The sequence below is a fragment of the Melozone crissalis genome, unplaced genomic scaffold, assembly GCF_028551555.1.
Source record: "Melozone crissalis strain CALT ecotype California unplaced genomic scaffold, PUWL_Pcris_2 ptg000006l_1, whole genome shotgun sequence".
Taxonomy (NCBI): Eukaryota; Metazoa; Chordata; class Aves; order Passeriformes; family Passerellidae; genus Melozone; species Melozone crissalis.
In genome coordinates this window covers 17,683,079-17,708,980 of record NW_026535784.1, presented here as the reverse complement: position 1 = coordinate 17,708,980, position 25,902 = coordinate 17,683,079, and the positions used below count along the sequence as shown (strand labels likewise).

The window sequence follows — 25,902 nt, the reverse complement described above, 5'->3', positions numbered from 1 at the left end:
CTTCCTTCACCCATGCTAGAAAGCTGTATGTGCTGCGGTGACTAGCTAATACAGTGCAAAAATCCCTTTTGTAGGGCAGCTTTATTTAACTTTTGAAAAAATAAGGTCAGAAATTTAGGGCAATTAGTGTGAGCAAAGCTCAGCAGGTTCACATCTCCCTTATGCAACCAGATCTCTAATTACTATCTGCATATTTTAAACACTTTATACACTTTGAAATATGATTTTTCTCTGACTACAGTGTTGTATGCTATTTCTTGGGGTTTTCTAGCAGTTAAAAGCTGCATATGGTTTCTGTCTTAATATGTAATTCTCTCTCTACTTCATCTTCAGTAATATATTTGAGTAAATTTTGCTGTTTATTTACAATTGCATTTGGAATTACAGGTTGTAACTTGAGTAAGTTGCATGGTTAGGAAACCGTAATGAGCTGTTGAATTATATAGATTAAGCTTTTGAATTATATAGATTAGATATGTGTAAGCAGTTTCATGGGTAAGCAGTTTACTACATTTGTAGACCTGCTTTATGGAAGGTATGTATTTTGTACCTTAAGAGTTGATATACACCTGTTAAGCTGATGTAGGACTTGCAGTTTTGGAAATACAACTGATTTTAATGTTTTGTGTCCATTTATCTTGTTTACACAGAGACTTTGCTTACGTGGCAAGAGACAAGGACACCAGAATTCTGAAATGTCATGTGTTTCGATGTGACACACCTGCAAAAGCCATTGCTACAAGTTTACACGAAATCTGCTCAAAGGCAAGTGGATTTAAAATCAGCTGCATTTGTCTGTTCAGAGGTCCCTGAGCCTTATACATGTAATCAGCAGTTGTGTGCAGTGCTAGTTTAGTTTATGTAACTGGCAACAAGAAACAGTGTAGAGGATTTGTAAGGGAAAGGATGCAAATAGATGGGCATTTACATTTGAGGAGGATGATATGTGCCTTTGATTTGACAAGTGTGTGTAGAGGCCAAAAGCTTTCCTGAATAATAAGCTGCAGGTTCAAAATGGAAAAAGAACACAGAGGTTCAATTAATAATAAACAATGATGTTAAACTCCATAAATAAATCAGACCTTGTTTGAATGGTGTTATTCAATGGTATTATCCTGCAGGACCGAGGAAAATAGTTGCTAACTGTTAAAATTATTAACTGTTAAAATTGTTATTTAAAAAGAATAACCTGCTTAGTCATGTACTCTCTGACTTATTCAGATTTCAGAAATAGGGTTGTAAAATGAGTAGATTGTAGTTGCTGCTGTACTATATATATATTCTTTTTAATGCTGTATTATCACTGTCTTCTTCAGATTATGGCTGAACGGAAAAATGCTAAAGCTATGGCTTGCAGCTCGTTGCAAGACAGGACAAATGTCACCCTTGATGTTCCTCTGCAAGGTACTGTGTGTTACAGCTAGTATCCTCCTCAGGATGGTCCTGGTTTAGATAAGTGTTGTTTCTGATGCAGATTTTGACAAAAATGGAGCATGCTGGATGGAGAAGTCAGGAGTGTATCCTGATGTATCTGTAATATAATCTATTATATCATTAATCTATAATTAATGTATCTGACTGATTGTAATCTGTTCCTGTATTACTTTAAGAATTTTTCTTGGTTATGGTGGCAGTTATGGAGTCCTGCTCAGTTATGTCAACTCATGCATTTCCTCTTTTATTTTGAAATGCAAGTGTTTCAAACACAGTCATACTTATTTGTGGCTACTCAGGATATTGTCTTTTTCAAATCAAAATACCTCCTGACTTGAGACTGCACCAGTTGGCCAAATCTTCCTTAAAACCAGAATATTCTCCCATTACTCACTTGGATTCAGAAGTGCCATAGGAGTTCTCCTCCTAGGTTTCAGCATCTATTTTAGCAGCTTCTGAGGCAAGGGTGCAAGTGCTGGGATGTCATCCAGCTTTTGCAGACTTTACTGCATGGTAGAAGGAAGTTGCCTTTGTGTGCTGTTGTCACATCTTAGTAGCTGCTGTTTTGAAACTGTTCCAGGAGAACAAATATACTTTGCATTAGCTTTTCAGAAAATTATATGCCTCTGGATCCACCAGTTTGTACTGAATATCTTGCTCCTAATCCATACATCAGCTTGTGCAGTGGTCTGTGTAATGTGTTCTGTTCAGGCAGTAGTATTGATTACATGGAGACTGTGTTTAACATATTAGCAAGGATGGTATTAAAGCAGATTGTACATAATTGTTGTAGTGAAACTTAGGTCTGTACATCTCAGAGACCCATATTTTCTGTGGTTTAATATGCCAGCATTATAATGCGCTTCTATGCTTAGCATAGACCAAAAATTCCTTTAGAAATTATTGAGGCTTGTTCTTGTTAGAAGAAATAAAAATTTCTTTAAATCAAGGCAATACCTTCAGAGTGCAATTAATGGGTAAACAGTTTTATATTATTGATGAAATAAAAGTGCTTTTTTTTCTTCTGTGAATGCTGATTAATAGAAACTGACTTTTGTTCCCATGCAGTAGATTTCCCAACACCAAAGACAGAACTGGTACAGAAGTTTCACGTCCAGTACCTGGGCATGCTACCTGTAGCAAAACCTGTGGGTATGTAACACTTCAGTGAATTCCAGAGTTCCTTGCTTAAACTCTAATGGCTCATCAGCTGCCAGTGTATGACTTCTGGAGGGTAGCACCTCTTCTGTTTCAGTCACATGAATCAGGCATGAAGACATCCAATATTCAGGGCATCACATGAACATTTGTTTTGCAAACAGGGTATTCTGGGAGCTGCCAAGAAGGCAGAGTTTCTTTCTACAGCTTTCTCTGAATATGAGTTCTGCTACTAATGAGAAGGACTGAAACAGTATAAAAGCTAAACAAGATGCTATCCTGGTTTTTTGTAAGCCAGAGGCACCTGCTTTGCTCTTCCAGGGGTGGAGAAATACAACTTCATAATACCTTCTTCCATTATCAAATTAATTTTAATAAGGAATCCAAAACAATCTGTTTTCTGTACTGCTGTGTGAAGATAAAAATATCTGTTGTTATATATATATATATATATTATTTTTCAGTGTTGCATTTTATTCTTTTTTAGGAATGGATACTCTGAACAGTGCCATTGAAAGTCTAATGGCTTCCTCTAGCAAAGATGACTGGTTGCCAGTTACCATGAACGTTGCTGATGCTACTGTCACAGTCATCAATGAAAGAGTAAGGCAGACTGTGTTCTTTAAAACACAACTAAAATAATATGAGTATTGAAATCCAGGAATACAGAAATGGTAGTAGGGTTAATTTTAACTAAAATTCATTTGCTTATTTTGCATTTTATTTCTTTCCAGAATCTGCAGAGGCTCTTACTGCTCATATCAGCTTCAGTTTTATGTATCATTCCAAGCATGTTCTCAGAAATAAATTATCATAAATATTCATTAGATAATTAAATTCAGTGTTTTCCTTTCTAGGAATTTCAAGCCTAAAATGTTGTAGGTTAAGCCCAAAGTAGTAGCAATCCTAAATTCCAAACTGCATTTGCCTTACTCTTGGTATGGATGCCAAGAGTAATATAAAAATCTGTGTTACAGAAGAAAATGTAGAGCATTTTCCATAGAGGTTAACACAGTGAGACTTACTAATGCTGTATTTTAAATACGTCTTTTGATGAGGTACTAAACCAACATCTCCATAACACACCAGTGATAGGGGAGCATATTTTGGAGTCATTATACCTATGTACCCATGTTGTTGGTTTCTTCACAAAACAAGCAGTTTCCAAAGTGTGCAACATTTTAAAATTTTGTGGTAATGCTCAAAGCCTCAGTGGCAGCCTAGAGGGGGAGATCCAGCCCAGGTCTGAGCATGCTTGGGTCATACAGATAAGAAGGAATTACAATAATGTATCAGGATATCCTCCCATTTAATGAAAAGTGGAAGTTCCACAGAGCATGCAGCAGTAATGCTGAACCCTTTGGTTCCTGAGCAGAATGAAGAGGAGGTGATGGTGGAGTGTCGTGTGCGGTTCCTGTCCTTCATGGGGGTGGGCAAGGACATCCACACCTTTGCCTTCATCATGGACACAGGAAACCAGCACTTTGAGTGCCACGTGTTTTGGTGTGAACCTAATGCAGGCAATGTATCAGAAGCTGTTCAGGCTGCTTGTATGGTAAGTAACCTTCTTCAAAGGCATCTAATAGCACTTTAGATTTTCACTGCCTCCATAAATTCGCATTTTTTCAAATTTGTAATTGTATTCATTTCAAGACAGAGAAAAGAAAGATAGAAATAGGAATTAATATTATTATTTAATCAATTAAAATCCAAACATTTTAGTGTTTGAAGCACCAGCTTAGTGAACAATGCCCCTTTAATTATTTTCCCTCCTAACCTCTGCAGCATCTATGCAAATTAGAAATCTTTTCTTTCACTACACAAATTATCTAATGCCAAAAAACCATTTTGCTTGGATTCATGTTATGAAATGCAGAAAATAATCCTTTTTCAAGAGTAACTGAACCCAGAAAACTTACTTTTCAGTTTTCAAATGGGTATTTATATGATTTACACCAATATTTGTTGTGTGCTAATGGACAGTTTCTGCCCAAACATTGACAGACCAATTTCCGATTAACTTCAGCTGAGCTTTTTGCCACAGCCAAAGCAGATGTTTGACTAATGAGAAAATACAGAAGTGTGTTTGAAATGGTCAGTGAATTCCTTGCTGCAGAAATGGTTTCAGAGTGGCTTTGCTCTGTTGCAGTTGCGGTATCAGAAGTGCTTGGTAGCCAGACCTCCCTCACACAAAGTCCGGCCGCCGCCGCCGCCCGCAGACTCGGTGACCCGGAGAGTCACCACCAACGTGAAAAGAGGAGTCTTGTCCCTCATTGACACTTTGAAACAGAAACGCCCGGTGCCCGAGATGCCATAGCTGCTCCAGAGAGAAGGCTCTCCCACCAAGGGACTGAAGATAGCCTGGCCTCACTGGGGCCAGTGAACGGACCACGTCTGCCCTTCCATTGCAGCTGCTGATGCTTCCTCTCCAGAGAGTTCACCCCATGGAAACAATGTTACACACGCATGTTCTCTCCTTCCTGCCACCATCGCCTGATATGAAAAGAAGCATGAATAATTTTTTTGCTGTCAGTGAGTTACATCATGGGCAATGGAAGGTCTGTTTGATTGTAAATACATGAACTTTACCTAAACTCACACAAAAAAGAGAATATGGCCACGTCCCTCCCAGTGAACTCGTGCTAAAATCTTTGGAGTGAATGATGCCTGAGTTAAAAATTTCAACTTCTTGAGCTGGATTTGTCATAAACCAATCTTAAATCCTACAGCACTTTGCTCTGTTTTCAACACTGGAATAGGTATCAAGTATTAGCTACCATTGAATTACTGTAGATTAAATACCAAGTTTTATTTTTTACTGAACTGCACCTGTTAGTTTTAAATTGTTTGTCAGCATTGGTCTAGCAACTACTTTAACATCTCCCTGACATGTTTTTGAATTGTAGTGTCATTATGTCATCTTCTGGTTACACATTATGGTCTTACAGAAGAATTTTGTTTAAAACCAAACCAATGATGAAAAATATAGAAGTGTTTTCAGTAATTGAGTTGCAGGCTGATCCAGTGAAGCTTTTAAGCTTTAAACATACAAATTCAGCTGCTAGCTGTTAAATTTATTCTCCTAAATCTATCATTAATTCATCAAAAATAATTTGTTTCATGGAGGGCTCAAACCAATCAGGAATAAGAAGTAGTTAGTGATTTTATTCTCTTACAACTGTTATAGAGACTAAACTATTCCATACCTTTTCTATACAAGTGTTTGATGAAATGTTCAGTTCAGTGTCTGGTTGCGTAATTCCCCCTTCCCCTTGGAGTTTGTTGCTGAATACTTAGCATGCCAGAAGAACAATTACATTTCTTGTTATTTACAAAACTTCCTGAAATTTATTTTACTTTCAATAACTTTTTGTTACTCTTGTAACAAAATAAGAAGAGAGTTGTTTTTTAACAGGGTAGTGTTTCAGGTAGTACAATTGGATTTCACTGCTTTTGCTCCAAAGACTTCATCTGATTGATTTGCTTTACACACCTGCAGACCCTCAAAATCAGCCCAGCATTGCCCTCAAAATTGTACCTCAGGCTGATTTTGAAATGCAGTCCTGCATCTTCAGTCTCTTCCTTTGTCATCTTCTGTCTAAACCTGCAGATTGATACAGATTTTGGAACATTATGTTTAACTAGTGTTAAAAATGTTTTGCCTCCATTTATAGCTAGGTTCCAAACTGTAACTGTCTCCCAAGTCTGCAAATCTTGTGATAAAGGAGCACTGGCAAAGTTTTTGTTACAATAGCTCTTTTATTTTAATATGCAAGAGACTGTTATAAACAAACTATTTTCTTTTTTATTTCCTTGTTTGAAGAAATTAATGACCACACCTGGCGAAGTAACTTAGGAACACAACAGGAAAATAATGATGATTCAAGAAATTTCTGCGCTGAAAAATGCAGGAAAATCATTACCAAACTCAGTGTGATGTATGAGCAAGTGTCAGGTGAAGGCTGGCTATGCAACTATTGTAATTAAATTTAGCTTTCTACAATACCCTCTGAAGAGCTGATCCTCTGAGGATCTCAGATCTCTTCATGACCACGATCCTGCACGTCGGGCACTGAAGCAGCTCTTTCCCCTCTCAAGGCTCACGCTCTTGCCACCTCCTTTGCACCACCTCTATTGCCTGCACAGCTGGAGAAGCTGCTTGTGCTGAGTGCACAGGGAGGGCTGGAGGGGAGGGCGTGCAAACAAACCCAGAGCACAAAGCGTGGGGATGGCAGCTTGCATATAGCTTCTGTAGTTCCCAGTCCTGATCCCAGCCACCCTGCTAGGAGCAGTGTAAAACTCACTTCTAGCACAGAATCACACAACTGTTTGGTTTGGAAGAGACCTCAAAGGTCATCTCATTCCAAACCCTATCAGAGGACACTTTTCACCAAAGCTGTCCATCCAACCTGGTCTTGAATATTTCCAGGGATGACTGCTCTCAAACTGTGGTGGCTAACAGGTACCCTTAGGTAGGATTGTGATGTTAAAAGTTTCCTTGTTCATCCTTGTGCTAGTGATTCACATTTTATTTTATTTTAAATTAAATACTTTGAAAGTATCTTTTTAAAGTTCCTGCTGACAACATCGTGATTTGAGATTGGCAACTGTTGTACAGCAGTGAATTAATTTTAAACAGTATAATGGAATTTTTTCATTGCATCTGCACCATGCTGATTCTTCCCAGGAGAGATCCAGACTCTCTTTAACTAAACCAACACTTGGCAAACAGCAGTGTAAAGGTTCTACATCCGTGTTGTCAAGGCTAGAACATCTGGTTATCTTTCATTAGCAATGGATGCAACTGCAGGCAGGGCTGAGGAGAAGACAGAAGGGTATTTGAAAAGCTGTGCATCACTCACCCATGTATGTTTTAAAAGGTTTATGTCTGTTAACAAAATGCTGTTGATTTTCCAAATATTTAAGTAGTGTGCTTGATGATTTGACTATACGTGGCCTTTTTGCTTCAGTAGAGCTCCTAATTCTCCAAAAGATTTAATATACACCCAGGTGTTTGCAGAATCAGAGCCTAGTATTGCAAAGCCTATTATCTTTTGTTTCACAATATATTCAGACACTCTTTTTACCACGGCCAAAAAAAGTATGTATGAGGTGTGTGTGTGTTTTTGAGCAACTGCAATTGTTCTAGTTGATGTTATAGCAACCCTTCAGTTATCTATGCATTTTTTATAATACCTAGTGATTCTGTAGGCCGGCAGCCATGTTCACTATGCCTTGTATGTCTGATGCCATATTCTAACTTAACCTGTTAAATACAGCTTAAAATATTTTTATTTTATTTATTCTATTTTTACTGAAATATCCTGCTTTATTATGTTGATGTATTGTCTTTACTGGATGTGCTCTTGTAACATTCTCCACTCTGTATACTATAGGTTGTCTTAAAAAAGGCAGGCTTTGTAATTATTTATAGTCACATTTTTATTGAAGTCTGTAGAAGAATCATGTAAAGCAAAGCTAATGTTGTAATTTTTTTCAATGCAAGCAGTAAGTTAGAGGTATCACATGTCAGTCAGTCATGTCATTAACACACCCCCTTGCAGAAGCAAGGAGATTTATATTCACAGTCAATGACTAATAGATAAAAGCCTTTCTTTTGAAATCTGTAGTGCTGGCTGTAGGTTTTATTTAAGCCACTTACTGTTTCATTTACAGGGGAGCAAGGAGGTGTGGGAGATGCAAGGCTATGGAGGCCACCTACAGGGTGGTTAACTGGGAATGACAAAAATAGCATAGGAATAGCACAGAATCCATTCACAATAAAACAAGGTTTAGTGATATATTTCCTGTGCAGAGTCACTTGTACCTACAGAAGTATTATGCCCTTCAGTGGCAGAGGAACAAAAATTGTGGAGTATCTAATAGCTCACACCCCGGCTGTCACTAAGGGTTCTACATTTCTTAATTTTATCAAGCATTTCATAGATCATTCATCATGGAATCTAAAAGTGTTAGTACATCACCCATGGAAAAGAGAACATTCTCATTTCAAGAGCCATTATGGGCACAGCATTTCAGCATTACCCCCAAATGCATTACTCCTTTCTTGGGCACATTAATTAACACATTGTCACATGTGCTGTCCCATCAGCCCATGCAGGTTTGATTTAACAACAGTGAGACAGAAGGAAACACAACACTGTTTATTAGCAGAGCCCAGTCTTACATAAAAGTACATGACTGACAACAAAAAGGACAGTTTTCCCTGCTGTTGACCACTTCTCCATATTTAAATGTAATCTGTTCTGAGAATAAATTTAGCTGCATAAAGTGATTGTCTCACCTGTTACTGCTCCATGAAACTGCAAAATTATTTTGTTCAGAATGGTGGTTGAGGGAAGGGAAAAACATACTGGTGGTTTAGAGGCAGTAGCAGTACTCTGAGAACTTTTGTATCTGGAAAGCTGAATCAATAGTTTCTAGTTGAAAATGACAAATAACTGGATTACAGAAAAGTAGTTACATAAGATGCAGTTTTACTGAAAAAAGACTGTTACAGGCATCTACCTACAAGCCTGAAGTCAGTCCCAGGTGTTGCCACCATGTGATGTTCCATGCTTACAAAGTAAGCTGCTGACCTGCAGTTGAAAAATTCACTCTCTGATATTCTTGGTAAGCCATCAAGATTCTGACTGGTTTAACCTCCATAGTGTGTTAAAAATGCAAATTCCTGAAAGCAAGACAAGGGCAAGTGAGGGACATCATGGCACATATTACGTAAGTAGCCCAGAAATTCTGTTATTAGACACATGTATGTTGTTTTACAAGTAATTTCAACTTTCATAATGAATTATACAGATCTTGATTTTTTTTAAAAAGATCATTATTTAACTGCAGAATCTCTTAAGTTTATTTTAAGCATTTAACAACCATATTGGGGGAAAAAAATCTCCACAGTGTCCATTCCTTCCATCCAACATGTAGAATCCCTCCTCCTCCAAGATGTTTTTGAAATAAAATAAGATTTTTTTTTCTGGTTCTACACATGGCATGTGTATGGGTCTAAATCTATCCTAACAAGTTTATTCCGAAATAAGAGTAGAGTTCACTGTATTACTGGAGCAGGCAAGGAGCATGGATTGCTCACAGGGATATGCAGAGGGTGAGGGATGTCTTTGTATAGGACAGCTGGCTCACATTAAAATGCTGTAAGAAATTTCACTGATTCAGTGAAGCAAAGATATTTATAAGATGAACAAGAGCCAGCTGCCTACACTGCTGGGGTAATATCATTCACATCCTTTCTTTAAAAGGTACTGCTGATCCCGTAACACTGACTGGTGTGGGTGAAGACAAAATAGAGATGTTATAACATTTTCTCTGGATGGGTCTAAATCCAGACTTGTATGTCAAACTGGTTAAGTCCCACACTACAGTGGTGATGCTCCTGGCAACACTTCCCAAGAATCTGAAATGGTTGCCTAGAGGAAGATTTCTGGGCCACAGATACCTTTGTCTTTCTGTATTGTTGTGCTGTCTCTTTCATTTTTACAAGTTCTAGATACAAATCAGGTCTATTGTTAAAAGTATCTCTGTGCCTCCTTTTATCCTCTACTCAGATTACAAGACAGTTGCAGATGTTTTACAGTTATTTTATCTTTGCTAGCAAAAGGGAGCAGCTTAGAAGCCCACAGCTGTTTCCAAAGACAGGCAGCTAGTCTTTGTCCAGTCACTATTCAGCTGACTAGCAGTAACATTTATAAAAATGTTACCTTGACAGTAGCAGATCTTTTCAACTATGAACTGTTAAGAAATTGATAAAAAGCAGTTATGAACCATGACATAGTCTGATGCGACATTATATGATGATTCAGTGTTCTTAGCATGAGAATATTTGATCTATTTTTCACTGTTAGTATTTCAGTGCACACTTAAGAAGAAACCAAGAGAACACACACTAGAAAGCCTATGCATGGGCTTCAATGTACTTGGCCAGTTTCCTGGACAAAAGTTCACATCTATTTTTAAAAATACAAGGCTTATTTTCCATGCATCTGTCTTAAGTGGAAACTCACAAAAATAGTATCTAGCACTTGTAAAGAAAAGCCACTTTAAAAAATTCAGTCTCACTTTAAAAACATCAATTTGACACTGATTACCTGTACAGGTTCAGATACAGTGAAGGATTGGGTATACAATTCAACTTGTCACTTCAGACTGTATAGCAAGAGGCTATAGGTTTTTGACCTCACTTCCCCCAACAATATATCGGCCTTAGGCAGCTGAGCTCCATTCACTTAAAGTATGATTACTGGACGAGAAGTTACTATCTAAACATGGATATTTCTATATACATAGCCCATAATACATCTTTCCTAAGGCCAGATTATCCTTGCATAAATTTATACTGTAATTTAAGACTATTGATTAGGATACAGTAACCTTTACCTTCTTTACAAAGGGAGGGCAGAGTCTGAAGGTTCATACAGCCAAGTTGGCTTGACCATTTTTGACCAGGGTGGTGGAACTATCCAACCACTTGGACCCTGTGCTCCAGTCTGGCCATGAAAGCCACGTTAAGTTGATACCCTGAGTTTGTTTCATTACAGCCTTTCATATGGTGTTATCAGTGAAGGCAAAGTGATTGTTGTGGGCTTCAGTACATCCCTGTTCTGTTCTGTGCATGCCTTTTGATCAGGTGTCTGTCTCAAAAACCTTGCCCAGAGGTGACAGATGAGATGTTGGCTTCTGCACTTTCACTGGTGCTGTGTATCAGTCAGGGTTCACAGATTTCTTCAGCTCAACACAGCTGTCTGTTCAGGGCACATTCTTTTGCTGTGTGTTACTGGCTGCTTTTTTCCCTTGCCCAGTCTTCTGTGGTGTATCACTGGCTGCTTTTTTCCCTTGCCCAGTCTCCTGTGCTGTGTCACTGGCTGCTTTTCTCTCTTGCACAGTCTTTTCTTTTGGGGAGCCTGCATGGTTTTTTTGCACCTTACTGGCTGGGCTTTTTGGGCATATGGGGCACACATGTGTTTCTTGTATCTTATGGGCTGCTTTAGGCACAGGAGCCTTAACCTTAGCTGCAGTTGGGCGGGGAGGGAGCTTTGCAGCTTTTGGCTTACTGTCACCAGCAGCAGCCTTACGCCTACGTTGTTTTACTTTCGGCTTTTTCACCTCTTCTTTTGGTTTTTCTTCAACAATGCCATCTAGTAGAGCTTTTGCTGCAGCAGAAGCCAAAATGTCTTTAGCAGACGCCTTTTTCTGAAAATTTCACAGGAAACAACAGTGAATCTAAGCCACAATACAGAGCTTCTCAGAATTTACTCCATGAGAAAAAGAGCAGAATCTAGCAAAAGGACTTAAGTTGCATGTGATAAATGTTAACCAAACTATTTATTCACAAAACTAGGAACTTGACTTGTGTAAAAAGGTACTGGAGCATTTGTTCTTCATAGGCTTTCTTCTCTGCTGACCCAAAGAGGGGAAGCTCAGTTCTGCCTCTGTGATGTGTGTCTGTCTTAGCAACCAGCTGTTTAACCCCAGCCCGTCGCCAAGCCCCACACGGCCGCTTGCTGAGTCCCCCACCAAGAGAATCAGGGAAGGAAATGGAAGAGTAAAGCTAGGGAACTCCTGGGTTAAGATAAAGATTGTGGTTCCCTGGGAAGACCAGTGCCATTACTGCAAAAGTCCTCCCTTCCTCCTGCTTCCCCCCACTTTATGTATTGAGCACGATCTCACAAGGTCTGGGATATCCCTTGGTCAGTTTGGGTCACCTGTCCTGGCTGTGTCCCCTCCCAGCCTCCCACACACCCCCAGTGCCCTCACCAGGGTGGCACTATGGAAAGCACAAAGGGCCTTGGCTCTGGGTAAGCCCTGTTCAGAGGTAACAAAACCATTTCTAGGTCATCAACCCTATTCAGCACAAATCCAAAACACAGCTCCACACCAGTCACTGTGAGGAAAATTACCTCCACCCAGCCAAAACCAACATATTCCCACAGTGACCTGTTCTGTAGTGTGCCTGTATGAATAAAATATCCATTGTGTGTGTGTATCAGAAATACTTACTAAAATACAGAAATTTCAGTAACATTAAGCATGAATAATTTTCACAGTAATGAAAGTTCTTGCTTATAATAGATAAGCAAGGAACTCTCAAACTGGGAACCGGCTCAACATCCAAGTATATAAAGAGAAACGATGGGAGAGAAACTATTTACAGCTAGCTAAGAATGTTTCTGTAAACAAGGAATTTCAGTTTAAATTGTAAATACATGTTTTCTACTTTGTGGAAAACGTTCATTTGCTGAATCACCTAAAAACTGGCCATTGGAGCAATTGCTTCTTTGTATTAGAATTTAACCCAAAAAAATTACTTGCATTAACTACCTGCAACAAAAGTGTTTGTTTCTCTGGAGAGAGACAATATGGTAGAGAGATGAACATAGCATGATTAATTAAAACTCAGACCAAGTTTAAAATATTTAATATTGTAAAGAAAGAGGTTAATAATAGGTAACTTGAAAGGCTTTTCATATGTAATTCTCTTATTCTTAATAAAATCTACCTTCCCCCAAGAGGCAAGCTTCTTTCAAGCACTGTAATTGCAGTATGACAGAAAATGGTACAAATAACCAAGACCTCCTATCTTTAATTTGCAATGAAATTGGGATTAGTTCTTTCCCACAGCCCTTCCACTTTTGGTGGAAAAAATGTGTGTTTTTCTTAGAAACAAGAGGAAAATGTTGATGCTCAGAGATGCACACTAGCCCTTTAAGGCCTTTCCTCAGGAATCATGCCAAGACTTTTCCGTTTACTCAGCAAAAGTCTCCTGTCTTTCAAGCTAGATTTGCATATGCCTGAGTTTGGGAAGGAAACATATTCATACCTATTTTATTCAAATTGTAATAGTGACCCATAGGGATTAAGATTTCAGCTGCTTGGAGACTGGAAAATCTTGGTGACACATATAACAAATACATTTACTAGATACCATTTATCCTGAGTCTAATCAATCTGTGCATTTCATTCCAAAGTGTGATAACAGCAATGTATTTCCTCCAGATCTTGCTGGCACTAACTTGGATCAAGGGTCTGCTCTGATCATGAGCTCCACAACAGGCACAGCTTTTAAACTTGTGCTCAGCATAAAATTCCACAAGTGGCACATTTCAACTGCTCACCTGTCTTTTGGTCTTAAGACAACTAAAAAGCAGCCAGGATTTTTATTTCAAATCTCCATTTTGTTATTCTTCTGTGGAAAGTTGCACTACTCATCTTCTATGAAGTGATTTTAAGTGTTTATTTTCATAGCTTACCTCTCTCTCTAGAACAGCTAGGAAACAACCACTGGAAATTTCTGATGGCTCTATTTTGAAAAACATTTCAGTGGAAGACTCTGAATCAGAGCAAGTAGAAAAAATAGAAGGAATAAGCCTGTGAAAAAGAAGTGGAAGACCAGAAAATAATATTTAAGAATATAACAGGAAATAAACAAGGATATATTAAAAGTAATTTTCAAATTATGTCTTTCATTAACATAGATTTATCATTATTTTAAAAAAATGCAATTCAAGAATGGCATGAGAATTCATCTTTTTAGAATTAAGTGGGGGTTTTTTTTCATTTTTTTTCAGTAATTCCTTTTTTTTCCCAATTAATAAGTATATTAATCACCAGATAATAAATACATAATATGACAACAAAAAACTATGTTCTTTCTCAGTTGTGCAATTATTGAGTGATCAAGTTGTCCCTGAAGTTGGGGAATGGTCTGAAAACACTAAGGAACTGCAGAAATTGTAGAGGTGTTGACTTTGAGTTATAATAATAATAGTACTAATAATAGATATCATAACTAATACCTATCTAAGCTAAAAATCTTAGGCTAGGAAAATTTGCTATTTGTTCTAATTGAGGGCTTTTTCTCCAATTTTACAGTTTTGCCTCTTCTGTTCTCTCTGAATTCCAGAAGTACCTGGCTGTTACAAAGCAGTCTCAAGGACTTGGCTCATATGGCTAGCAAACTATACTAAGCTGTCTCAGTATAGAAAAACACTATCAAAATGTCCTTTTGTAATTATAATTCCCTCCTCTTCACTGAGGGAGTCCTACTCCTTAATGCTCCACTAACTCTCTTGTGAGACAGAGGTTTATTCAAAGATGGTTACAGAGAAATGCATTCAGTATTTGAAAGCAATAACCTGGTTTGGCTGGCTATTTCACTTTTAATGGGAAGTCTGCAAAACTGCTTGTTTCCAAGTTCTCACCACCATCTGGATTTTCTATGTTCCTTGGAACTTGATAAAACAGGCTGCAAGGCTCAAATCCTCCTCACATTACTAAATAAAGCTCTTAAGTCTTATGACACAGACTTTTGATTTTACATCAGCTTATTCAATGGAAAAAAAACCCCAGTGGCAATCTTTTATTGTGTACAAGTTACTGTTCACCAGGAATCTCTTCAATGACCCTGGAAAATGATGTAGAAATTAATTCAAATTTGATAGGCCAAAGCAAAATGCATGAGTGGTATAGACTACTCTATACACACCTGTCTGCCATGTGTACCCTTGCTTTAGGTAAAACTGCTGCTGTAAACTGTCATATCCTGAAGGTAAGTTCAGCTTCACCAGTGTGAACATGTTTTAAATCACCTTTAAAACTGCAGAGCCCTAAAACCAGCTGTGTGACCCCAAACTCCAACAGAGCTTTCTTTTGTTTGGCACCACTTCAGTACTGCAGAGTAATTCCAAAAAGATAAAATGCACATAAGCAAAAATGTTTTAAGAGTTTCCTGAAAGCCCTCAATTTTCTTGGAAAAGGGAATTAGTATTCAGTAGATCTTTGATGATTATACAACATGTTTTATTACGACTTGTCTCTCAAAGATACTGGGAACGTGGGGGTTAGTAACTCTGCAACAGCCTTTCATTCTGTACTGCACTGTTTTAGTCAAATAAGTTGTCTAATTAATTCTAAGAAAAGTGTAAAAGGAATTTTTTTAAGTAGTACATGCATCTTAAATGGCTTGAGCTTTCATCTTAAGCATAATCACTCTGTATATTTTATTTATGGCAATCTATTACTGCTCTGTTTGTGCTGATTACCAGCAGCTTTATTGTAGCAAGGACTATGATGAAACATCCAAGATACTGCAGGGAAGGAGGAACTGAATCTGAAATTGTCATTTATGAAACTCAATCAATTGTCAGTCAGAAATTTGCTCAGGTCTGAAAAAATCCTAATGTAATTTTATTGTCCTTTTCTTACCATCCAAGATTGCCTTTTTGAAAGTGTAGTATCATTGGTGCTTTGACAACATTCATAATGCTTCTGCACAACAGTGAACAGATTTTGGCTTAGCTTTGTGGGGAGGGAGGGGTTTTACACAAGGGGGGATTTTTAAAAAAATAATTAAAGGTCCAGGAACTTTTTTAAAAAAATAATTTCTATGTCATGAATTTAAATATTATTTATATTCAATAATTTAGAGACCATTACATTCCAAGGTTCCCCAAGTTCTCCCCATAGAGTAACAGCTGCACAGAGATCAAGACAGGCTCCAGAAAATTTCAAAGTCCAAAGGAAAACACAAGCAAGAGGCCATAAATGCTTTTGGTCTAGCACACCATCCTTGGCAAGACATACCCTGATTTCATCCCACTTAATGTAAATAGACTGCTATTTTCTATCAGTGAATTTGAAAAAATATGCACTTTATTGCACTGTGTCTTATGAATAACATACAACTTTTAAACCTTCTTTGGACTGGACACAGTTAATATTTACTCTTTTAATCATGCAATATTTAGTTACACTGAATATTTGAGCCACAGTACCTTTTCCCTTTGATAGCCAGACTATTAACTAAGGTAATATAAAATCTAAAAATACAGTATGACTCTTCTGTGATTTTTACAACATAAACTCTTTTAAAACTGCATCCAGTAATCCACTATTGTATCTATGTGCAAGTGAGTGCCAAGTGTTTGCACTTATGTGAGTGAAAGGAAAATACAGAAAATACCCATCAATCTTTGAACAATTCCTCTGGCTGACAGGGTGATAGCTAACAGGTTATAAGTACACATGAAGTATATAGCATACATACTTTTTTCATCTAAGTTTGTGTTTTCCATGATTGCACAGGATGATCTCTTACTGTAACCTGTCCTTCCCAGAAGTCATTCATCTGAATACAGCAATGAGCAATCCTACAGCAAAGGGTTCTTATTCTTCTGTATGATTCTTAAATTTAAGATTTAATTTCTTTTTCCTTTGAAATTGATCATTTTACATCAGAAGCAGAGAGCATGCTAGCAAGTTAGTTTCATTCTCTGAACACTAATACAGTAATAGCAATAGCTCTATCTGAAGAATGTTATTTCCAACAGTGATGCTTTCCTCCCATCTTAATTTCAGATGAACAAAAATATTAGATGAAAAAGTCAATAGAATACTGCTAAGCAATCTCATAAACAGAAAGAATGGCATGACAGGCAGAAAAAGCTATTTTAATTTCATGCAAGATACATATCAGTCTAGGATAAGAATTATGCCACAATTCAAAGTCACACTTTAATTTTTCCACAGATAAAACTACTCATTCTGTACCTATAGCGTCGTGCTTTATCTCTCTCCACTCCAGATTCCAGTGCTTTTTTCACTACAAGTTCATTTTCTTCTGGGTAAACTGAGCAAGTGCAGTAAACAATAGCTTGTACTTTGTTAACTACAAAACAAAACACAACTTCTTTACTCTTCAGATTCTTCATACTGACAGTGGTTTGGTAAGGATTAAAAGCATCATAAAAACTATGTCACTTTTAACTCCCGATCTCTAGTGTTTTTAAATAATTAAAATATTTTCAAACATTTGCAGATTGCACAAAGTCAAAGCTGTCTCCAGTCTTTTCACACAGCTACCAAAGGAGAGAGGAAAAAAGAGGCAGCATGCAGATGGGGGGAGAATACATTTGCAGAATTTCTAAAGCAGAGTATAACTAAGCCATAAGCCAGCTCTCTACAGAATACTGAAGAGTATTATATTAATGTCTGTGGACACTAGGGCACAGAAACACCTTCAGACTGGAGGAAATCATTGTTCAGGGGGTTTGGTTACGTGCTTATTCATAATAATTTGTGCATTTTTAACTATATTAAAACTGGTGATACTACAATGGAATTGATAGCACAAAGTCTTCCCAAAAATTGGGAAACCAGCACACTTACATTTCAGTGCATGAAGCAACTCATTAAGCTGCCTCTCAGCAAGAATCCTCAGTTTATCCTCTGACACAAATCCCTGGAAAAGGTCTTGTAGCAAATCTGCATCTAAAAGCAGACAGTAGTAAATTTAGTCTTGCAAACTGGTGTCTCTTACTTGCTTCTAGTTAATGAAGATTGCACAGTGAAAGGATTTATACAAACAGTCAATACAGGAATGTAATCAAGTAGAAAATTATATACATATTGGTATCTTCAAATAAATTTTCTGCCTATATCTTTTTACTTTAAAAGAAGCTATACACACTCTGCTCCCCAGAATCACCCTCACACTTTCATACTATCAATCTGAAGCAGTCACAGAATCATGCAAGTTAATTTATAGCAATTAAAATAAAGAAGGTTTCTTTAATAAAATTATACAATTTACGGAAGCACCTGCGCTGATTAGACTAAAATACTTGGATCTATTTCTACCAGAAAGCATGAGCTAGATATTGTATCAAAATTTACCTCCATGTTCACTTAAAATAAGCTCCATTGGATTACCAGCACCCAGTTCAGAGCACTGTGGTATCAGCAAAATAACTGTTGCCTTTTCAAGTCTTGGGTCTGTTGGCCGAAGCTCAGTAAAGTCTTCATGTAACAAGCAAATATCTGAAAAACAGGGAAAACTCACCACTTACAGACTGCAAGCAAGCCTGCCTACAGGTGACAGAGGTGAAGAGACTGTGGTGTTACACGGAATTGGACAGAGCTGGAGCCTGCTAGATTCAGATTCTCCACAGTATGGCCTATGGATTCAAGCTGATTGAAAAGCTGCATCTTCCACTGAGAAGACAGTTAATGTGCTGCATTCTGTCCTGTCAGTGTCCTCCAGGTAAACTGGACAGGTGTGTCTGTTTTGGATTAACACTCTCAAACAGCTGGAAATCAGAGTGAAAGCTAGAGCCAAAACACCAAAAGTTCCCCACTACCAGCTACACCAACTGCTAAGTAGTAGTCACTTCTACAGAAAAAATCACCAATATTTCAGGAGATATGATCTGTGCATCTGTGATAGGGTTAGACTAATTAACTTGACTGTAGCTGAAGAGCTATCAGCTCACCTTGTGACAAAAAAGTTGTTAGTGCCATCCCCAAGCCACCAAAGAAGGGCTCTCTGAGTTCTGACAGAATTAGTCCATATTTACAGATATCACAAACTGTATCTCAATACTTCCTCAATACCAACTGTTTCAGCACCTACTTGTACATCCCATGTGACTGAAACTGTTCATCAGTTCTTCTTCTTTTGCCGAAGATTTCACACCACAAACAAAAATGCTGGAGCTGCTGTCATTTGTCAGCACTGACATATGGGCAATGGTCAGGTGGGAACCCAAGTGAGCCATTATAATGTCAGCACCCTCAGTCAGCAGCGCGCGTGCGGAGTGCACGGCGAGGCTGCGAGACTTGTCCTACAACACAACGACACAAAAGTTAACTGTGATCACCTATCTTGGCTTCTGTGAATGCCAACCTTCTTTTCCAAATGAGGAAAGTCTTCCATTCATAGGAAATGGAAAAGAAAGGAGGAAAAAAACTAATAAGGGATATTTGCTAATACAGAATTAAATACATTACAAAACCAAGCAGTCACTCAATAAATTTAAATAACTTAAATCTAAATAATACAAGAAAAAGCATAGTATCTGTAGGTGAAATTAAAGTATATATCATCCTCGTAAGGAGGAACTCCTACCAACAGCTTGTTTCAGAAAAGACAAACATTGGCCACAATTCAGGCAGAATTCATCCTCTGAGGGAGCTTAACAGAGAAATGCAAAACTATTCACATAGCTCTTGATGATAATTACAGGAGAAATGTTGCCCTTGTAGATCAAAGATCAAGATTTTGCTGAAATTTGAACAGAGAGGCAGATAGGAATGCAGAAAGCACAAGAGACATTTCCACAAGAGTAAATGCTCTTGTACCACTGGTGATTAAGAGAAATTTTATCAAATTACTTAAAAAGGCAAGGAGTGATGATACTGACCACAATTACCAGGTCTTGCATCAAATCTGACAAAATGATAATAAATAGAAAGGGAAAAATAAAGTGCTAAGCTTTCAAATTCACATCACTGTCTATGTACACAGAGCATTCAAGCAACACCCTACCCCACCACAGAGATGGAAGTTTTGATGGTTTTATTTACTCATTTTGAATACTTTTAAGTAATTACACTCAGAATTTGTTCCCATTACCTACCGGGCTGTCATCTATAGTTCTTTTCTGTAAGTATTGTATTTAAAATCTACAAACTGAAATGGAATATTGACTACTGAGTCACTTTTTAAGTTGAGCAATAAATTTTGAGACTAAAGTTTTCAGACATGTAGTGAAAATGCTGGTTGAAATGTTTCTGCTAGCATTTCAGATAATTCATGGTTGTGTTGATGCATGGTTACTGCAAGCCCCTACTCTAGAACAGAAACCTTCCACCAAACTTCACTGGGAAGCTCAACAATGGCAAGTCAGGAAAAAGACCAGTGGAGATTATGGAGATCAAGGAACCACACTGCACAAAATACAAAGAACTGTGATCATTCCATCACAAACATGCATTTGAAGAGGAAGAAATATTACAATAGTATATCACTATCTACTAAGTGAAGGAAAGCATATGGAGTTATATTGAAACTTTCCTCACATTTTCAGAAGTGAGACTGTCTCTTTTGACCATTTTTATATTTACTTCAACAGTTCTAAAATTAAATTTGAAACATTCTACTAACTCAATTACAGCTATCAATTAAGCATTGACATTTGTATGCTACATTTAGTAAGTGGATCAGTTTGTAACCTAATTATTACAAATGTCCAAAACCTTATGAGAGTTTATCACTGCCTGATTTAATAGAATAGTCACTCAATTCACAACCTCTTTCTAAAACAAAACAATTATTTCAATTTTCAGATCATCTGACTCAAGGCTGAACATCAACTCACCTGCAGCAAGAGTTTGCAATCTGCAGAAAGATCTAAATTAAGCAGTTCTTCTTTAAGAGAGGAAGGAAAAACCAATACATCTCGGCAATGTTGGTCCACAGCATATGTGTAATGGTCAAAGTCTGACACAGATTCAACCTTTGTGAATCCCTTCATCTCCAAATCTTTGATAACATCTTCAAGGCTGTTAACATACAACTCTGACCATTAAATATACAAGAGTTACTTAAGCAACATAATTTACATTGATTATAAGAATTTTTTACTTCTGTTATTGTGTGTGTGTATGCATATGCATACATGTATAGGTATAAAATGCATACTGCCTAATGCAGGAGGGAAACTTACTCTCCTTTAGGCATGTAAGTTCTGGTTTGAAACAGTTAATAAGTCTGAGACAATTAATTAAAAACGAGGTATGTGTCTCCAGAGAATGATTCAATGCTTCAAAACAGAAATGTCTATGTGCTCAGGAGATGCTGTAGTAAATTTACTGCTGGGATGCTGTATTCTTTCAATTGCCTTCAATCTAGCCCAACTCACCAATAATTTTAATGGCTGACACTGAAAGAATCCTTGTGTAAATGTAATGAAGGCATAACTGCTGAGGTTAGCAATTCAAATATCATAAAGATTTAAAGGTATATATATAGCAGGAGATGTTTCTTGAAATGCTATTTTAGACAGTGCCATAAGTTTATACAGTACATTAAACATGGGATGGAAGGAGAAGATTTTATTTATTTCCTATTTAAGGGCTCTAAACTCACACTCAAAGTAAGGTACATTATCTTGAAGAGCCTATAACCTAAGCACTGAACACTGATCCAAGACAAGAGAAGTAAAACAAAATTCTTAAAAACGTTACAAAATGGATTACCTGTCTAACAAAACAGATAACAGGATAATGTGGTATGGTTCATGTATCAGTTAGTACAGAACTGGGAACAGCAGTGTTACATCTATAGTAGCCTAGAGAATACAAGGATTTTAAAATGTGTATTTTAATTTAAAGTTTACATTATCCTTACAGAATAAACAGCAGGTTTAAGTATTGTGTTTTAACACCCTTTGTCAAGATTATGGTTTAACTAATACATCTGCTTTTAAAGACATTTTCTCTTATTTTTGGTCACCAAGTTAACTCACTCATATTTTTTTCTAACTTTTTTTCCTCATTTATCTGAATGACCCACACAAACAACAGAACAGGAAGAAGAACTGTTACAAAATAGTGTATAAATACCACTACTACAATATATAAAAACTTCCAAAAAAAAACCACAATGGCACTGCACTAAGCAGAATTTTCCTGTAAGAATTTTTAATTACTGCTAAAAGTATAACCTGGAAATTCTAAAACAAGTGTGTAGCAAACTGTATCACTTCATATGCAAATACATCAATATCAGATGATATTTTAAAGATCTTACCTGATTTTAAATGTGTTTATCCAAAAACAGATAGGTAAAGCAGAAGTCCTTTGTTCCTGCTTTGATATGGTTTCTGGTACAAAGTATTCAATTGAAAGAGCATCATGTTTGATGCGACATCGTGCTAGTGCAGCTGCCAGCTTGGTCTCATAGCTATAAAAACAGTCACAAGTTTAGTAAGTTTTATAAATGTTTTCATCAGCTGTTAGCATGCAACATTTCTGTTACAAAACCATCTTGCTCAGAAACCAAATCCAAAAGGGACACCTTCTTCTGCAAGCTGCAACAGAAAATACAGTTACAGAACATTTCTACCCCAGACAACAGCAGATGCAAGGTGTTATTCAATAGCTATGATTATTTTATTTAAATCAGGCAGGACTGGAATTATAGCAGGGGACTCTCAAATACATCCATTTTCTCAGACAGTTAAAAAAAAATCTCAGCATGTTTTGGAATGGCAATGAGTGGAATACAACCATCAGATGCATTCAAACATTTGAAAAATGAAATACATACATGTGCAGAATGAGCATTTGATGAAAGCTGGCCCCTAAACACGTACAAAAACAATGCAAGTATGATGGCAACCAAGAGTCACTTTTATTATTATTATTATATAAAAATGTCTGAGAAAATATTTCCAGTCTTTTCTTCCCACAAGCTTCATGCATATTCCTGATACATGATAATTCAAAATAAATAAAAATTACTGGTGAACTACTTCAGATATCTTACTCACCACCATCTAGAAATACCTTGCACTTAAGAGATTAATGAACTTTTTGGGCCATTCTAAATCCAGCAGCAACACAATTTTGTCTAATAAATACCTTTTGAGTTAAACAAAATGTTGTTGGTAGTTTGATGGAAGAGATAATAAATATTAAAATGTTTCCGTATTCTGGTTTTTGTTCTCATTATTTAAAATAATAAATATTTAACAAAGTTTCAGTAGAAGTAGTAGAAGTACTGCTAAATAGATAAATGTTATTCCATTCCATGACCTCTTGATTCTATTACACTTGCATTTATGAATATTTACTGAATATTTAATTTCCTTCCTAGAATTGTATGAAAGTTTCAACAATGCCAAAATAAGATGCCTGCAAGATAATCCACAATATAAGGATGGTTTCTTAACTTTATTTTTCATAACTATATAAATATGAACGCTTGCCTCTAAACTAGTCTCTCATTAAAAAAAAAAAACCCACAAAATTTTAAGGTGAAAGACATGTTTATTAATTACCTTTAAAAGGCACTGATTATACAAATCTTCATTTTTGCTGATCTGTATCAACAAAAAATAGCTCTTTGCACATATACCTGTATAAATAATTTCCTATTTCCTGAACTTCTGCTACAATTTCCTCTTCAGCAAAAATCTTTCGGTTTTGAAATTTTCGGTCTTGTAGGTCACAAAGCATCACAACAAGCAAGCTGGTTAGCTCATCTGGCTGCAAGAGAAAAGCAACTGGATAGAAAAAGTGACCCAGCATGAATTATTTCTGAAAAAAGATCCATATCAAACAGCAGACTCCCATGCAAAAGACATTAAAAACCCTTAAATGCTTACTTGCAAGAATATGAAAGTAATTACTTGTGCAGAGTTAATAAAACAGTTTTTTAAAAAATATTTTTTTAAACTCAAATACATAACTTGCAAGTTGTTTTGATTATCAAAATTAAAAACATTCTCCATGTACGCAGATAAAATACTGTATCTTAACTTCTAATGTTATCAGAATTGAAACTTTGAAATTACTTACTCTTCAGAAAGTAGTTTGTCAAATAGCTAAGCTAACAAAAACTTCTTGTCTATCAATTCCTCTCTTGTGAGATTCTTATATATGTAGCATCCAGTACGCTCAGTTGTAATAACCCTTCTGCTTGTGGGATATATAAAACCTCCTTTCTCTGTCTAAATCTTTAAACCAGGGAGCATGTCCTTCTTAAGGACAATAATTTCTGCACTTCAGTTACTACTGTTTGCCTCATTACATTAAATTCTTACAGTTATTATGCCTTCTAAAATTCTCACCTTCTCACAAATAGACTAAAATTAGTTAGAAAACTCAAGTTATTAGGGAGATAGCACCAAACACAAGATGTTAACATGAAAGTCTTACTTCCTTACATAAGGCAAAGATAATGGTGTTAGATCATTTGCCTGCTCACATCAAACTCCACAAACCATATCAGCTCAAGTTTATCTTGCAATTTTCAAAGGCATCAAAGAAAAAACTGGAAGGAACAGCAGACTATTGTGCCAGCTCTAGAATTCCTTTCCATGTCAAAGCAGGAAAGCATGTTGAGAGAGTAAACTGGACCCGTTTTTGCCAGAACAGTATTTGTATACAGTGCTGTTTGCCCAGAAAATGAACCATGGGGTCAATGCATTTTTTTGTCCAATGGGATTCACACTATGCTTTCCAACTCCCAAGGATAGGAAGGAAACATTTTTTTCTCCTGCTCACAAGGGGACACAGCTGGAAAGGAAAGCACATGGACATGGACAATATCACTGAGCAAGTACTGTGCTGCAGTGAAGTTCATGGCTCACTCTCCCACCTTCTTCCTTTGAAGGCTTTGACTTCCAGCAATCAGTTACAACAGAATCTCACAACAGACTTTGGAGATGGATAAGGTCAGCAATATTTCAGTCTAAGGCTGTCATGTACAACAAAGGTTGTTTGGAAGAATGTTATAGAATCCTCAGAAAAGGTACTAATTACATCAACAGAGAAAATAAAAATGCCTAAAAAAAAGGTTCACTTACTATTGAGTAGGATGGGTAAACCTTACTCTCTACCAACACTTCTTCAAGAAGATCTTGATCTGCAAAAAGAAGAAAATGTTGACAAGTCATGCCACTCTCTACAATATTCTATGGAAGTAAGTCACTAAATTGTAATTTTAAACATCATGAAAATTGAGGGCAAATTCAATCACCGACAGCAGCAACCCTATGTAATTAATTTACATGAAAAAGAATAGGCTTTACATGTTTGATTTCACAAATTCTAATAACACTTAGCTATATTTAAATATTTGAGTAGTCTGGTAAATACATATATTCATCCATAATTAGGAAGTGAAAAGAAGCACTGAGATGAGCTCAGTTGGTTAGAGCAGGGTGCTAGTAACACCAAGGTTGTGGGTTCAATCCCCTTACAGGCTTTTCTTGATGATTCTTGTAGATGCCTTCCAATTCAGAATATTCTGTGAATCTGTGACTCTGTAATAACCTGAAGCTTTACAAAAATTTCCCTAGATCAGGCAGACACGGAACATTTGTTTTTCCACGTTTTTCTGCTGCATTATTTCTGTTAGCAATTCTTGAGTGAGTTCTGTACTTACATTTTAGAGTTTTGAAAGCCAGTTCATAGGACACACGCCTGGACTGCTCATCTTTAAAAGCCACCGTGGGAGACCCCGAGGCATCGCCGTAGCGCAGCAGGATTTTACCTGAACTCTTTTCAGTACGAAGGCCTTGAAAAATCTTAGCTGCATTTATGTAGATGGAGTCAGGATAGCCATCCTTCCCAATGTGAGGCACTGCTCTTTTTTTAACAGATCCCTTCTCATCCGAAATTTTCGTTTCACTCAAGACTGAAGTACCATTTATAACATCCACATGTGAAGACTCCAAATTACTTTCAGAATCTGGCATTTTTCCAGTTGCTGAC

At 37.0% G+C, this 25,902-nt stretch overlaps 2 protein-coding genes across 6 annotated transcripts in view; one reads left to right on the top strand and one right to left on the bottom strand.

Moving 5' to 3' along the window:
• Positions 1–4,909, top strand: part of APBB2 (amyloid beta precursor protein binding family B member 2) — a 160,410-nt gene extending 155,501 nt beyond the window's left edge. For all 5 annotated transcript variants that reach the window (XM_054294609.1, XM_054294630.1, XM_054294618.1 and 2 more), the window contains 6 exons: positions 651–765; positions 1,317–1,404; positions 2,503–2,586; positions 3,080–3,195; positions 3,968–4,147; positions 4,742–4,909. In XM_054294609.1, the coding sequence (XP_054150584.1) occupies positions 651–765; positions 1,317–1,404; positions 2,503–2,586; positions 3,080–3,195; positions 3,968–4,147; positions 4,742–4,909 (751 nt within the window). The remainder of the gene's footprint in view (positions 1–650; positions 766–1,316; positions 1,405–2,502; positions 2,587–3,079; positions 3,196–3,967; positions 4,148–4,741) is intronic.
• Positions 4,910–6,774: 1,865 nt separating this feature from the next.
• Positions 6,775–25,893, bottom strand: NSUN7 (NOP2/Sun RNA methyltransferase family member 7). Its single transcript, XM_054294597.1, has 11 exons — positions 25,574–25,893; positions 24,993–25,051; positions 23,540–23,670; positions 22,211–22,363; positions 20,778–20,961; positions 19,031–19,241; positions 18,295–18,438; positions 17,788–17,889; positions 17,170–17,287; positions 13,872–13,989; positions 6,775–11,814 (listed from the first exon to the last, which is right to left on the bottom strand). Exons 1-11 carry the CDS (start codon positions 25,884–25,886, stop codon positions 11,371–11,373), a joined length of 1,977 nt encoding a protein of 658 aa, XP_054150572.1. The 5' UTR covers positions 25,887–25,893; the 3' UTR covers positions 6,775–11,370.
• Positions 25,894–25,902: the final 9 nt, after the last annotated feature.

What these genes read in the sequence shown, in the direction of transcription:
- NSUN7 (XM_054294597.1), bottom strand. Translation starts at nt 25,886, where the DNA reads ATGCCAGATTCTGAAAGTAATTTGGAGTCTTCACATGTGGATGTTATA. An exon ending in GGCTTTCAAAACTCTAAAAT is followed by an intron (nt 25,052 to 25,573) that starts GTAAGTACAGAA and finishes TTCTTTTTGCAG; the next exon opens with ATCAAGATCTTCTTGAAGAA. An exon ending in ATTGCAAACTCTTGCTGCAG is followed by an intron (nt 19,242 to 20,777) that starts GTGAGTTGATGT and finishes GTTGTGTTGTAG; the next exon opens with GACAAGTCTCGCAGCCTCGC.